General features: G+C 39.3%; 1 protein-coding gene across 7 annotated transcripts in view; it reads left to right on the top strand.

Moving 5' to 3' along the window:
* The window catches only part of DST (dystonin), a 362,599-nt gene that overhangs the window by 292,000 nt on the left and 55,341 nt on the right, over window positions 1-15,258 (top strand). For all 7 annotated transcript variants that reach the window (XM_081828451.1, XM_081828446.1, XM_081828452.1 and 4 more), the window contains 4 exons: window positions 802-1,043; window positions 1,936-2,142; window positions 14,318-14,437; window positions 14,628-14,735. In XM_081828451.1, coding sequence (XP_081684577.1) covers window positions 802-1,043; window positions 1,936-2,142; window positions 14,318-14,437; window positions 14,628-14,735 — 677 coding nt within the window. The remainder of the gene's footprint in view (window positions 1-801; window positions 1,044-1,935; window positions 2,143-14,317; window positions 14,438-14,627; window positions 14,736-15,258) is intronic.

Here is a 15,258-nt window from a genome sequence, read left to right as displayed (position 1 = left end):
AGAAAACAGATACAGACTGACTAGGTCATTCCTTTGGCTGTAGGAAAGCTTCACTGTACCCATGTCCAGTTCAGCATGCGTCTTGTGCTTTGGGCATGTAACATTCACTCTGAGTTGAAGGAATTCAATATAGTATCTAGAACCTTGGACTAGGAGTCTGACGCCCAGGACACAATTTCTCTGTCTGGAAATGAGGTAGAGTCAAGTGAGGATCTACTGAAACAGTGCAGATGAGTTTATTATTTTTAACATAAATACATGCACACACCACACATATGTACCACATACACACACACGTGCATACATACATACACAGAGGCCAGGCACCGTTCTAAACACTTTGCAAATAAACTCACTGAATTTTTATCACAGCCTTATGAGGTGGATTCTGTTCTTATCCTTATGTAATGATGAGTAACCAAGGGCACAGAGAGGTTATCTTACAAATGGTAACAAACCACAGTCAGTATTTGAACCCAAGCAGTGTTTAGCCCCCTGCTTGAAAACTGAAAACACCATATAGTTAGATGCAAAGATGATGCTTTCATGTAACTGAAGGCCCTGTAGCCCTTCCCAATTTTATATTTGTGTTTTCAGAGCTGTTGAGATTTGCCAGAAATCCTGGGGAAAAGATTAAAACCTGGAAAAAGGCTTCTCTTGGGTCAGATCGTCTTTGGGAAAACGTCCTTTTTTCCCCCCCCCTCCAGAAAAATCTCCTCAGTGTCCAATAATACCTGAAGAAACCCCTCTCTCTACCTTTTCTTTCCTTTCTGGAGATCTAACATGCCTTTGAAATTTCAGGTGATGAAGTTTTAATAATTCAAGATAAATTGGAAGCCATTAAAGCAAGGTACAGAGACATTACAAAATTGAGCACGGATGTAGCCAAGACTCTGGAACAGGCACTGCAGCTCGCGAGGCAGCTGCACTCCACACGGGAGGAGCTCCGTGCCTGGCTGGACAGAGTGGAGGTGGAATTGCTTTCCTATGAGGCTCAGGTCCTGACGGGAGATGCGGCAAGCCAAGCACAAGCGAGACAGAAAGTATGTTCTCATCTCTGCGTCTCGGATCCGTGGGTTCTCTTTGAGGGAGATAGTCTCGGGTCGTCCGTGACAGAACGAAGGATGCCTCCATGGGTGGGGACCCAAGAGAAATCGGCAGCAGACTGATGGTTGAAAACTTGTAGGAGCCCAGAGATGAAAACAGTGCATCGTAATTTGTTTCCAGTGTCTGATGGTTGGGAGTATAGCTTATTACCCGAGAGACAGAATGATGAAAACAGAAAAGAAAAGGAAGAAAAAAAAAACAGGAAAATGATCGTTTTAGAGATACACATAATTTGCTTAGGATAACCATATTTTTCCGAGATAGACGCATAGCATGATGTAGCTTTTCTGCTTACATTGTAAAAGTGGTGTTCCATCATGGTCATGGTTCTTCTCTTCAGAGAGAGCCTCTGTTTTTATCCACCCTGAAGTGTGATCACACGTGGGTGAAAGGTTGTTGGGGAGGTGATGATTCGACTGGGATGATGTAAAGCCAGTATGTTCTCATTTTGAGGGTTACTTTAGTTCTGGCTTGGACTTTCCTCTTTATTTTACTCTTCTGGTCCCTGATTACTTAAGAGGTTTCCAGAAAGCAAAGAATAATACGTGTCGACTTGCTTGGTTTTGTTTCCCAGATTTTAAACATTTATATTAAAGTTCAAATGTTGACCAGTGAATTGTTCTTTGGAACTCCTCAAGAAACACTTTCCTTTTTACAGAATAGCGTTAAATAATAAAGGTTTCTAGAACTTAACTGAAACTCAGCGGCCAGTGCCTGGCATTATTGGCCTGCAAAGGACTTTAGGGCCAATGATGGGGAAAGGAAAAGCCTGTTCAAACTCCTGAGCATTACCCCCCAGATTTGTATGTTTTTTAATTCTGTTTTCAGGAACTGAAAAAGGAAGCTAAGAACAGCAAAGCCTTATTGGACTCCCTTAACGAAGTGAGCAGTGCCCTACTGGAACTGGTACCATGGAGGGCGAGGGAAGGACTTGAAAAAATGGTGGCCGAGGACAACGAGCGCTACCGATTAGTGAGCGACACCATCACTCAAAAGGTGGAGGAGATCGATGCTGCCATTCTGAGATCCCAGCAGGTAGGGGTGCATGGTTTTTTGTCTCGGCAATAAATTTTCCCCAGTTGTGCCCTGAGCCTTTACCTGAGCAAAGATTTCTGTTCACAGTGTTTCCATTCATTTGTTATGCTTCAAAAATGAAAGGAGGGGTTTGAAAAGAGTTCGGGCTTCTTCGACATGTGAGTGCCAGGCAGGGCACTGCTAATCTGTACATTGTTAACAGCCATCTGCCTCACTGGAGCCCAGACTTAGCCTTACCAAATCAGTCATTGGGAAGATCAGCCCCGCTTTCCAAACAAAGTGCATTTTGCCTCCATGTGTGTGAATTGCTAATGCTAATTTTATGCCTTGGCTAAGTCTAATCTGTTTGTGAGTAAATATTTTGAGTTATCATGTAAGTCAGTATTAACTGCTCATTTCCATACAGTGATGGCAAAGAGAGGCTATTATATTCTTTCTAAAAAGGAAGCAGTGGTGTGGGTGATGTCGTGTTTTTTTCTGGAGATGACTCAAGGGGAAAAACGATAGTTTCTGACCTGTCTGCGACTCATGCAGACTTTATAGTTCCAGAGAGTTTTATAGGCACCCAGCCCTCACCTCAGCTCCCTCAGAAAACTGTGGGCAACAAGTGGGGTCCTGGAAACAGAAGTTTAGAAGACATGTTTTGATGAACTTTTATTGAGTATCTGGACTGTTTACATTAAGTCATCAGAATCTTACTGCAAAGTTTCTGTGACAGGGTTAGTGCGCTCTTGCAGTGTACTTTAGAACAGAGCTGTGGAAGGTACATAACTAAGCTTTTCCTAATATGTGCCAGAAGCAAGAAACACAAATCAAGCAGATTGTGTGGGAGCATCCAAAATTGAATTTTGAAGGTTGCTGTAAAAGTGTAATTTATATATTGTTATATATCATAATTTATATGGCACAGTGCTTCACTCCTCATGTCCGCGCCATGCTCTAGAGTCACAAAAGCTGATGAAAAACAATGACAGCAAAAGGCCTGCCTGAGAAAGTTTTGCGAGGGAGAGCATTCATGCCTGAGGAATGTATTTGCATGACTTCTGTTTTCCGAGTTTGGCACAATTTCTATGCCTCCTTATTACAGGAAAATAAATGGATTTATTTGTGAAGTTTATTCAACTGTAGGAAAATACTGATTTTTTTTTTTCACCAAAACTGATATCAACATTTCAGAATTGGCATCAAAGATTTCCTAAATAGCAAGACAGATATTCTGGAATATGATTTTTCTTGAGAAGTTGACTATGGTTGGTCAGGTCGGTGAAGTAAGACAGTAATGAGGGCAAGATGGCAGGTGGAGCTTGTCCTGGTTAGTAATCTCGGATATGTGCCAATGTCATTAACTGTAGCTCGGTTCTTTTCAAGGTTAGCAGATATTTTCTGAAGTTTAAAAAAAAATGTAACCAGGTCAGTATATGTCCCAAACATATATCCTTTGGGAAAGTAACAGTTACTGTTTATTTTTTCTGATAAAATCATTCATTATAGAAAATTTTTTAAAGATTTTCTGAAAGAATACAGAAAAACTCATGGAAGGAAGAATGTGTGTAAATAATATGATCTCTATCCTTCTAGTCTTCCTTCTGAGAGAGAAAGCATGTGTGTAGTAGTGATGATGTCTTATTACCGGTAGGTCATACAGCTAATATTAATGCCATTAATATTTTCTCATTCACATGTATTTATTCTGTATTCATGTGTGAAATTCTTTTGAAATGCCTTCAAGTCTGTCCAATGAAATACCTCCAGCAATAAAGAAAATCAGTAAAATGTACTTAAGCCATCAGAAATAATGAAATCCTCCAGCTAGGCTGAAGAGACACACTTTTTGAGAGGGAGGAACGTATGTAGTAAAGGGACTTACTGTGATCCCAGAAGCTAGTACATGGTGGAGTTGGACCCAGATTTAATCCAGATCTCATTCTTTTTTTTTTAAGATTTTATTTATTTATTTGACAGAGAGAGAGCGAGAGCAGGAACACAAGCAGGGGGAGTGGGAGAGGGAGAAGCAGGCTTCCCGCTGAGCACGGAGCCCGATGCGGGGCTCGATCCCAGGACCCTGGGATCATGACCTGAGCCGAAGGCAGATGCTTAATGACTGAGCCACCCAGGTGCCCCCAGATCTCATTCTACTTCACTGTGGTGCCTCCTTACAAATTATGTAGAGAGGAAAAATCCTGAGGGGTGGTGCAATTTTTTCTAACTTCCTCCAGTAATCTGAAGAAAGGTGCCATTATTATAGCAAAATGGAAGTATGTAACAAGAGCATCTCCAACTACAAGGACCAGGAGCCAGGAGAGTACAGTGCTGACAGGATCATGAAATTATCATTCTCTAGGAGAATTTAAAAACAAATTTGGTACCTGTTTTTCTGGTTTGGCAGAGACTTAGTTCTGTCCCCAAAAGAATAGTTTCTAAACTTATAATTTTCAAGTTTGTAAAGGAGCTAATATAATCACTGAAGTTATTTCGTAACTTTGCCCACTTATAAATGTTTGGAATTAGGACCAGAGTACAGCTGATACTAAAATATTTGTTTTCTGTTTACACAATGATAATACATCCATGCAATATAAGAGATGATGGAAAAACATCTTGAGACCTGGATGTTAGCCACATATTTTGTACTGTTTTATGGCATATAAACAAATCATGTACCGGTCTCTCTCCTCCCTCTGAAACATTGGACATGATATAACCACCGCCCGTCTTTTCAGACATACCCATAGTCACATACATTTTGTTTTATTAACATTTCCATGTCCATACCCTCAACATAACCACACCCACAGGTTAACAGGGTAAGGATATGTGTCTTGAACATGTCTTGTTAATTTTTTAAATGTGTAGATTTAATGCTTTGCTTCTTAATAACCTAGCTAGATTAAACTAGATTTTAAACAACTGAATGTTTTGTTTCCAAGCAAATTTCTATTAAGGTGTTTCACCCTTTCCCAGGCATTAAGGTTGTTTATATACAGATCTACCTCCTTTATAATGTTATAACCTGCTTTTTGGAATTCAGCAAAAGCATAGGGACTTTGTAAGATGTCAGGCCACTATCACACAGTATATTGGCTTCCAAACATCGACAAGAAAGATGTCCAGGAAAACATGGACAAGAATTAGTTTGAAAAGGAAAGGGAAGGGTGCACACAGATACCTGCTAATTAGCATGACTTTGTAGCAGCCCTATATAAATATAGTTTTTAGAAAAGTTCTGATTTGATGTGGTTAGTTTTTTTTATGTCAATCCTATATCATAGCAAGTTTTGAAAATACGTGTCACTGAATTTTGAAATCATAGAGTCCTATGATAGAACCCTATGTAAATTTGAGTAGTATTTATTGCTATTTGAGAAATAATCAAACTGCCTCAATTATGGGCTAATGAGAAAGGACTATATGCATCTGACTCTACAGATTGGCAGGCATTGGCCTTCTGAAGAGAATAGTCTTTTTATTTTTTTAGTGATTTCATTTATTTATTTGAGAGAGTGAGAGAATGTGTATGGATGGGGAGGGAGGAAGAGAGGAGAGGGAGAAGCAGACTCCTTGCTGAGCGTGGAGCCCAGTGCAGAGCTAGATCTCATGACCCCGAGATCACAACCTGAGGGGAAACCAAGAGTCAGATGCCCAACGGACAGAGCCACCCAGACACCTGACAATATTCTTTTTTATAAGAATTATAAAAAAAAAAAAAAAAGAAAAAAAAGATAGTAGGAAGGGAAAAACGAAGGGGGGGAATCGGAGGCAGAGACGAACCATGAGAGACTATGGACTCAGAAACAAACTGAGGGCTCTAGAGGGGAGGGGGTGGGGGGATGGGTTAGCCTGGTGATGGGTATTAAAGAGGGCACGTTCTGCATGGAGCACTGGGTGTTATGCACAAACAATGAATCATGGAACACTACATCAAAAACTAATGATGTAAGGTATGGTGATTAACATAACATAATAAAATAAAATTTAAAAAAAAAAAGAATTAGGCCCATTCATTACTTTTAGGGAAAGTCTGAGCAGAACAAGGCAGCTTAGTAAATAGTGATGGTGAGCTTTATAAACAAAGCAAAACATCTGCCTCCTTCTCACAATGCATGAGGTCATCTGAGTTAGCAACTGTACGTATTTTTGCATGTTAAACCTATGCACAGTAGCATGTTTTTGTTGCTTTCTTTCTCTAATTGCAAATTGAACCAAACGAGCAACGTGGAAAAGGGGGAAGGCAGTTTCATTTAAAAAATGTACAGACTTGTAGCCTGAAGTCAGGACCCTTTTGATTGTTTAAACCTCAAAGCAGTTCATTGTCCTTTGCCTCTTACAAATATGCACAGCTGTCAGAAGTTGCTAAAATGGGTGTGTTTCACCAGGTCTGGGAATCCCAGGCACTCATCAGCAGTTCTAATTCTTTGACTTATTTTACTGGCCGCAATGACCCCTTTATATTAAAGGCACAAGTTTGGTGATTTGGGGGCAATTAAGATAAGCAGGTCATCGGGTCATTAGGAATCAGCCTTGGAGGAAAAAAGCACCTGTTTATTTCTTTTAAAGAACTAGAAGGAAACCCCCCCCAACGGAAGTGAGATTTGTTTAGACCCTCCAGGTGTTGGGGGTGGGAGAATATGGGCTGTTATGAATAATGCAGAGCAAATTGTAAGGAAATGCTAATCAAAAGAAAGTGGTAAGATCCTCAGCCAGGGGAAGGGAGTAAAAGGATGTCCTTGGAGTTAAGGTTCACTTAACCATTTTGCCTTTCTTAAACCTCCATTTCCACTTAAGAGAAACTTTCTAGATAAATGCAAAAGGAGTTTGTCAGAGATTGGAGAAATGTTTAAATAAGAAGTTAAAACCTACTGTTAGGGTATTTGAGCCATTTTTGGTGAAATCACATGAATATTTTGAGTTCATGAAGCCCAAACTGTATACAAGCACAAGCAACTAGAAGTACAGTCCCTGGGGCCAGGCCACCTTGGTTTGAGTCTCAGATCCAACATTAACTAGCTGGGTAATCTCTGGTAAATCAGGTAACTTCTCTCTGCCTCAATTTTCTCGACTGTAAATGGAGTTAATGGTAATACCCAGATTATTGCAGTTGTTGTCAGGATTAAAGAAGATACTGTATGTGAAGCACTTAGTGTGTTCAGTAAAATGCTGGCCATTATTGTTTTAGACTCTTTTTCAGGAATATTTAGAGATAGCCAATTAAAATGTCTTTTACTATCAGGGTGCCTGGCTGGCTCAGTTAGTGGAGCATGGGGCTCTTGATCTTGGGATTGTGAGTTCAAGCCCCACACTGGAGGTAGACATTACCTAAAAAATAAAATCTTTAAAAAATTGTCTTTCATTATCTTGTTGGAAATTCCTGAAATACTAGTTCAGCTGTAATAGGGGTTAGAGTAGGTCAATGGTTAGACTCCACTGATAATACCTAGTAAAATATTTCCCAGAATGCAATTATGGATGCTAAGATTATCTACAATGTATTTGAAGTCAATTTCTGCTGTTTGAGTAAGCACTAAACAAATTTATTAAAATTTGGTCTAGTAAACTTGCTCTCCATATTGCTCACATTGTAAAATAAACAGCTTTTATGGTCTATTAGAAATGCACACATATAGTCATTTGAAAGATTCATAGGCCTAAATAAAATGCCTTGCTTTACTGCAGATTGCTTAGTGAAGACCCCGTGGCTGTTCTGTTTGTTGCTGGACAATAAATATTTGCTAATTTAATAAAAAAAATTTCTCAAAAGACAGAAGGGAAATTTCTGCTTGAAGTCTTGTTTTCTTTTAGCAGAGCAAATATTTGCCTTGGTTGAAGAAACAGTGTTTGAGCTTCAGCTTTCCATTTTGGCAACTTAGAATGTATCATCATACTGTTTTTCACTGGATCCCTTTTTTTAAGGAGAGAGAGAAATAGATTTAAACTAATATTAACACTAACAGCTTGACTTTATTTATTAGGACTGTCGTATAAATGCTAAAATTAGCCTGATCACAAACAAGTGGAGTGCTATGTCACTTTATTTTTTTAGGGGTCAGTAGAGGAAAAAAGTCCTTACTATTAAATTTTATTCAGATTATCTTGCAGCACTTGCACTCAGGTACAAAGGCCTGGACTGTTTTGCTCAGTTTTGTACTCTTTAAGTGAATCACATAATAAAGTTTTATTTTGAAGTTTTATTGTATATGGCTTGAAAGCTAATAATCCATGCAAAGAAGACCCTTGTACTTGTTTTTCATGAGGATTTCTTTTTCTACACCTGAAGCTCCCAAATTCGTTGAAATTTTTTTCTTTTTTTTTTTTTTTACAATTTTATTTTTAAGTAATCTCTACCCCCAGCGTGGCGCTTGAACTCACAACCCTGAGACTAGGAGTCAAGTGCTCCACCGACAGAGCCAGCCAGGTGCCCCAAAATATTTTTTTTTCTTTTTCACATTGATGAATTATTACTAATTGATGAGTAGTTCCATTTGAAATAAGTAACATCGTAAAAATTATTGAGCCGATTAAGATGGAATTTTTTTAAGAGGGAGAGGTAGGGAGAGACAGGAGGGGGAAAGAGAGTGAGAGAGAGAGAGAGGAATCTTAAGCAGGCTCCATGCCCAGCGTCCCTGAGATCATGACCTGAGCCAAAATCAAGAGTCGGACACTTAACCCACTGAGCCACCCAAGTGCCGCAAGATAGAATTTTTCATGTGGTTTTCAAGATTCTTTCTGGAATCCACATTGTTCTGATTTGTCCCAGTAGCAGAAAAAGTAATGAATGAATGAAAAAACATTAACACTACTGTCTGTGAAACCATGAGCCCCTTCAATAAGTTTAATGAAAAATGTGGCTTTGCTAAAAAAGAATGTATAATATTATGGGAAATACAGGAAAAATAAATAATTCTGTTTGAATATATACATGTACACAGTCGTTTTAGAAGTACTGCCCTTATAAGGGAGCTCACGCACTCTGAGGACTAAAGCTCTGAATTTTTGTCTGGAACAACGTTCGCATGTCAGTGATCCTCTTGAATGTGTGACACTTGGAGGAGAGTTCTAATCAGCAGGTAGGATAGTGTCACTGCTGCCCAGACAATATCTTCGTCTTAAAGCAGCCTGGCCTTGCATCATTTTTTGGTAGATGTTGGTTTATATTCAGATTTTGTTCAGGTAGCATGTCTAAAAGGTCTCTTAAGCCCTGTCTTCCCTTTCAGATCCTTATGCAGTTGAGTTTTTAAAGGTAAATGTAAAATTATTATTTTTACCCCTATTATATTTCTGGCTTGGGCCCATTATTCAAATGATTATCTAAAAATTTTTTCTATCCTGAACTGTTGACTAAAAGAAATTGACCTGCAAATAGCTTCCGTATTTATTTATTTATTTGCAAATTTATTTAACTCGTGTTGCAAAGGTGAAAGCAAAGGGGGTCATGGTATATAGAAAAAAAACCCTGTAATAATAATTTATAATATTATTATGTATTCTTCACTTGTATAATTTGTTATTTTTTCTTGTAAGATGGAAAGCATAACAACAGTACTCTCAATCAGTGCTATTCATATTTGTGCCTGTGACTCGTGGGTTATTTCCTTAAAATGAAGGGAAGTCCACTGATAAGCTTGGCAAATATTATTAAAAAATAAATTATACCCCATGGTGATGAGCGTACAGCAAAACTCTGCTTGTGGGAGTATAAATTAGCACATCCTATTTGGTGTAGTATATGCCTAAAAGAGAAAATGCGAACAGGAACTCACAGATGAGAGGTTATCTCTACACAGAACTTTTGTTGTTGTTGTTTTTAATTAACTTTTTAAAAGATAATTGTAGGTTCACATGCAACTGTAAGAAATAATATAGAGATGATCCCATTGTACCCTTAACCTATTTTCCCCAGGGGTAACATTTTGCAAAATTATAGCACAGGATCACAGGCAGGATGTTGACATTGATGCAGTCAAGATACAGAACATTTCATCACCGCAAGACTACCTCATGCTGCCCTTTTATAGTCTCCCACCTCTACCCTCTCCTTAACTCCTGGCAACCACAGATTTTTCCTGCATTTCATTTCTAAAATGGTTGAGTACTTTTTAGCTACAGCCTCTTTCTCCTCTCTTTCTGGGACTCCAATAACATGAATGTTAGATCTTTTAATGTAGTTCCACAGGTCCCTGAGGTTCTGTTGATTTTTTTTTCCTCCAGTCTATTTTCTATTATTCAGATTGGGTAATTTCTGTTCTGTCTTCTACTTCACTGACTCTTTCCTCTGTGCCCTTCATTGATCACATCCACTGAGCTTATTTGTTATTGTACATTTAAGTTTTAAAATTTCCGTTTGGTTCTTTATATAGCCTCTTTTCTTTTTTTTTTTTTTTTTCCCTGGGGAATGATTTTTTTTTTATTCTTATGTTAATCCCCATACATTACATCATTAGTTTTAGATGAAGTGTTCCATGATTCACTGTTTGTGCATAACACCCAGTGCTCCATGCAGAACGTGCCCTCCTCAGTACCCACCACCAGGCCAACCCCTCCTCCCACCCCCCTCCCCCTATATAGCCTCTTTTCTTTGCTGAGACTGTTTTACTGCTAAGGTCTTCTCTAATTTTTCATTCATTTCAGCTGTGTTTGAAATTGCTCAATGAGGCATTTTTTATCACAGCTGCTTTAAAATTGTTGTCAGACAGTGCTAACATTTCTGTCCTCTAGGTACTGGTGTCCATTGATTATCTCTGTTTAGTTCCACTGGAGGTCTTCTTGGTTCTTGCTATGAAGTTACGAGTTTTGGGTCTTAATTAAACTTTCTGTTTCGACTGGCTTCCTCTGGCACCACTGGCAGAAGAAGCCAGGGGTGCTACCAAGTGGAAGAGATCCAGGTTCCCCGCTCAGCCCCTCATGATACCTAATGGGGGCGCTCCTCAGATGTGCTGGCTGGAAGTGAGAGTTGGATGGACTTCAGCTCTCTGAGCAGCCTTTTCCACCACCTCGATGAAGGTGACTACGTTAACCACTAAGCAGTGGTGAAAATCCTGACTCTCCACTAGGCCTTCCCTGACACCACCCTAGAGGAGACGGAGAGGGGCAGTTCATTACTGCTTGTGGGGGGCTCCCCACATGATCTCCAAGACACTGGGCAGAAGCCTTGTTACTGGCCCATGGGAACTAAAGTTCCAGCTCCCTATGTGGTCTTCTCTGACATCCCCCTGCAGCAGTGTCTTCAGCACCTTGTCCTACTGGCTCATGAGGGTGAAAATCTAGGCCTTTCTTTTTTTTTTTTTTTTAAGATTTTATTTATTTATTTGAGAGAGAGAGACACAGCGAGAGAGGGAACACAAGCAGGGGGAGTGGGAGAGGGAGAAGCAGGCTCCCCGCAGAGCAGGGAGCCCAATGTGGGACTCGATCCCGGGACCCTGGGACCATGACCCGAGCCGAAGGCAGTCGCCCAACGACTGAGCCACCCAGGCGCCCGAAAATCTAGGCCTTTCTTGGCATGAGTGTGCGTGGGACCACAGCCTCTGTTCTGTGGCATTTAGATAGAGTGGCTATTGTTTAAATGTTCTCTTGCTAGGGTGCCCCTTTCCTGGTCTTTTGGCTGAGAGAGCAGCCTTTTCTTGGGGTTTTGTCTGTGCCTCTGGGTGTTTCTGGGTTGCATTTTCTCCAGTATCCAGGATATATGAGGCAAGAAGAAAACCTGGAGAACTCACCACTTTATTGTTCCTTGAGCGCCAGAATCCACAGCAGTTCTGCTCTCTTCTCTCTTCTTTCAATCTTCTTACATATGTTTTGTATGCAGTGTATGCATGTTTATAACGCCCAGGGTTTTTAGGTGTACTTACGAGGAACAGGGAAAAGTATATCTATTCCATCTCCCAAGGAGTCTGCATAGTGTTGCAGAGTGTTTTAAAAGAATGAATTATTTTCCAATTTAGTTTCTTATCTCTACCCTTCTCTTTTCTCCACTTAGTTATCCCCTACCCCCATCTAGATTTCCAGGATCTCTTGAAAAATTAGAAGTTCTGGCAGTACTGGACTTGAATGCTCACAGTGTCTGTTTCCCATTAAGTCTTCCAACTAAGGCCACACCGTTAGTTACCATTTACCACTGGTGCTTGTGGGGGCACTTGCCCACTTTGCTCATTTATGGTAACTGCTTGCCCTGGGAGGCATTGGCTTCTGTCTGATGCAAGGTATCAAAAATATTCATGCTTTTTGACTTGGTAGTCAACTTCTAGGAATCTACCCTAAGGAACTAATTGGAGATGCCATCAGAGATTTCTGTTTATTACAGGTTTGTTTATATAATAGCAGAAAATGCAATGAGCGTAAATAAAAATATCCAGGTATGCTAGAATACAATGATGTTACTTAAAATTCACATTTAAAAGACTATGACATGGGAAATGTTCATAATAAATCAAAGAGCAGGATATGAAACTGTTTATACAACATTATCCCAAGCTTTTATAAATCTTTTTCAACTTCTGGAATAAAATACACTAAAATACCAACAGTGTTAACTCCAGGTTTTAATTTTCTTCTGTATATTTTTCTGTACCTTATGAATTTCTGCCATGAATTGTTAAGATCAGGAAAATAAAACCTCTTAAAATATTTAAGAATACTCTTTGAAGTGGTTTTTGCTATTATTAAATGAGATGGAAAAAAAATTATATGTGAGATGTTTCGGGGTATACTCTACATAAAGAAACATACTTTGCACATACATTTATGTACACGTAGTATGGTAAATAAATGTGAATATTTCATGAGTTTTGCTAGGAGTCTTATACATAGATAGCAGAATGCTGCCCGCATAATCATATGGATTAAAATGATGGATGCAATGATTGATCCAGCTATTGACTTTTTGAGCTGTTCAATTTGAGTAGTACTCTTTTTTTTTATTATTACTATGTTATGTTAATCACCATACCTTACATTATTAGTTTTTGATGTAATGTTCCATGATTCATTGTTTGCGTATAACACCCAGTGCTCCATGCAGTACGTGCCCTCTTTAATACCCATCACCAGGCAACCCATCCCTCCACCCCCCTCCCCTCTAGAACCCTCAGTTTGTTTCTCAGAGTCCATAGTCTCTCATGTTCGTCTCCCCGCTCCGATTTCCCCCCCTTCATTTTTCCCTTCCTACTATCTTCTTCTTTTTTTTTTTTTAAACATATAATGTAGTATTTATTTCAGAGATACAGGTCTGTGATTCATCAGTCTTACACAATTCACAGCGCTCACCATAGCACATACCCTCCCCAGTGTCTATCACCCAGCCACCCCTTCCCTTCCACCCCCCACCACTCCAGCAACCCTCAGTTTGTTTCCTGAGATTAAGAATTCCTCATATCAGTGAGATCATGTGATACATGTCTTTCTCTGTTTGACTTATTTCGCTTAGCATAATACCCTCTAGTTCCATCCACGTCATTGCAAATGGCAAGATTTCGTTTTTTTGATGGCTGCATAATATCCCATTGCACACACACACACACAGACACACACACACACACCCCACATCTTCTTTATCCATTCATCTCTCAATGGACATCTTGGTTCTTTCCATAGTTTGGCTATTGTGGACATTGCTGCTATAAACATCGGGGTACATGTACCCCTTCGGATCACTGCATTTGTATCTTTAGGGTAAATACCCAGTAGTGCATTTCCTGGGTCATACGGTAGCTCTATTTTCAACTTTTTGAGGAACCTCCATACGGTTTTCCAGAGTGGCTACACCAGCTTGCATTCCCACCAACAGTGTAGGAGGGTTCCCCTTTCTCCGCATCCTCGCCAACATCTGTCGTTTCCTGACTTGTTAATTTTAGCCATTCTGACTGGTGTGAGGTGGTATCTCATTGAGGTTTGAAGGAGAAAATTCTTATGATTACCAAAAAGAAGGCAACAGAGTTAGCTGTCCTAAAATCATTAATGCTGTCTTACACATCCAGTGCCTTTTAAGAGCTTGTGTTTAAATACTCTGTGGGAAGTTCTCCTTTCTTTATGACTTTAGTCATCATCATAAACTATTTCAGGATGCCATGAAGAGATAAGCTCACATTTTCCACTTGTGTGGTAATTAAGATATTTCAAAGAAATGTAGAGAGGTATTTTTCTGGCACCAGTGACAGGAACTTTCTGACCTAATTATTTATCTTTTGTTTAGTTTGACCAAGCAGCTGATGCCGAGTTATCCTGGATTACTGAAACCGAAAAGAAATTGATGTCTCTGGGTGACATCAGGCTTGAGCAAGACCAGACCTCTGCTCAGCTGCAGCTTCAAAAGGTGAAGAAGTGCATTTCCAATTATATCAGAATTATTTGTTAGTGTGGCCCCAAGTGTAGACAGTGTGCTTGCATGATTTACTTTGCAAGACCCCTCTAGTGTAATTTGGTATTTTTAACATCTTTGCCTGATTGTTTTCATTTTAGTCATACACTCTCTCTTTTTTTATCTTTATTTTGGTAAATCACAGACATTCACCATGGAGATTTTGAGACACAAGGATATTATCGATGAACTTGTTAAATCTGGATATAAAATCATGGCCACATGCAGTGAAGAGGAAAAGCAATCAATGAAGGTATAAGCTTGTCTGTGTGACTGGTGGTGAGACTCTTGAATAAATGGCCTCTGTTAAGCTCTCAACCCTAGAGAAGCACATTTCCTTTATCCACAGCTGCCATTTAGACAGCTAAATCATTAGTTTTAAATAAGGCATTTTTCAAGCTTACAGAGTGACAGTAAAAGGAATATTCTTTAAGGGAATCACCCTGGGGACAATTTTTTCTAATAAAAAATTACTAAAACTATTAAGGATTGTGTCCTTGAATAACTGGCACACATTAAACATTCAATTAATGTTAGCTGTGTCACTGACATTATTATCAGTATAAAGTGTTACTATGTATGTCAACTCTTGTTTAAATGCTTCAAAATATGTGGTTCTCTCTAATGCTAAAATTCATCCTGTGTAAAATTTCAGTAAGTTGTATAGGAAAAACAATGAGCTGAATAACTAAGGAAGCATCTAGTTTATGTATTTTTAATAATCCCTTTAAATTGATGAAAAACCAGCCGCAAGTAAAAATGTTTAGTTCCATTCA

The sequence above is a fragment of the Leptonychotes weddellii genome, chromosome 8, assembly GCF_054177405.1.
Source record: "Leptonychotes weddellii isolate Sample4059 chromosome 8, ASM5417740v2, whole genome shotgun sequence".
Classification (NCBI taxonomy): Eukaryota; Metazoa; Chordata; class Mammalia; order Carnivora; family Phocidae; genus Leptonychotes; species Leptonychotes weddellii.
The sequence above is the reverse complement of the archived record's forward strand: the minus strand, read 5'-3'. Positions and strand labels throughout refer to the sequence as shown.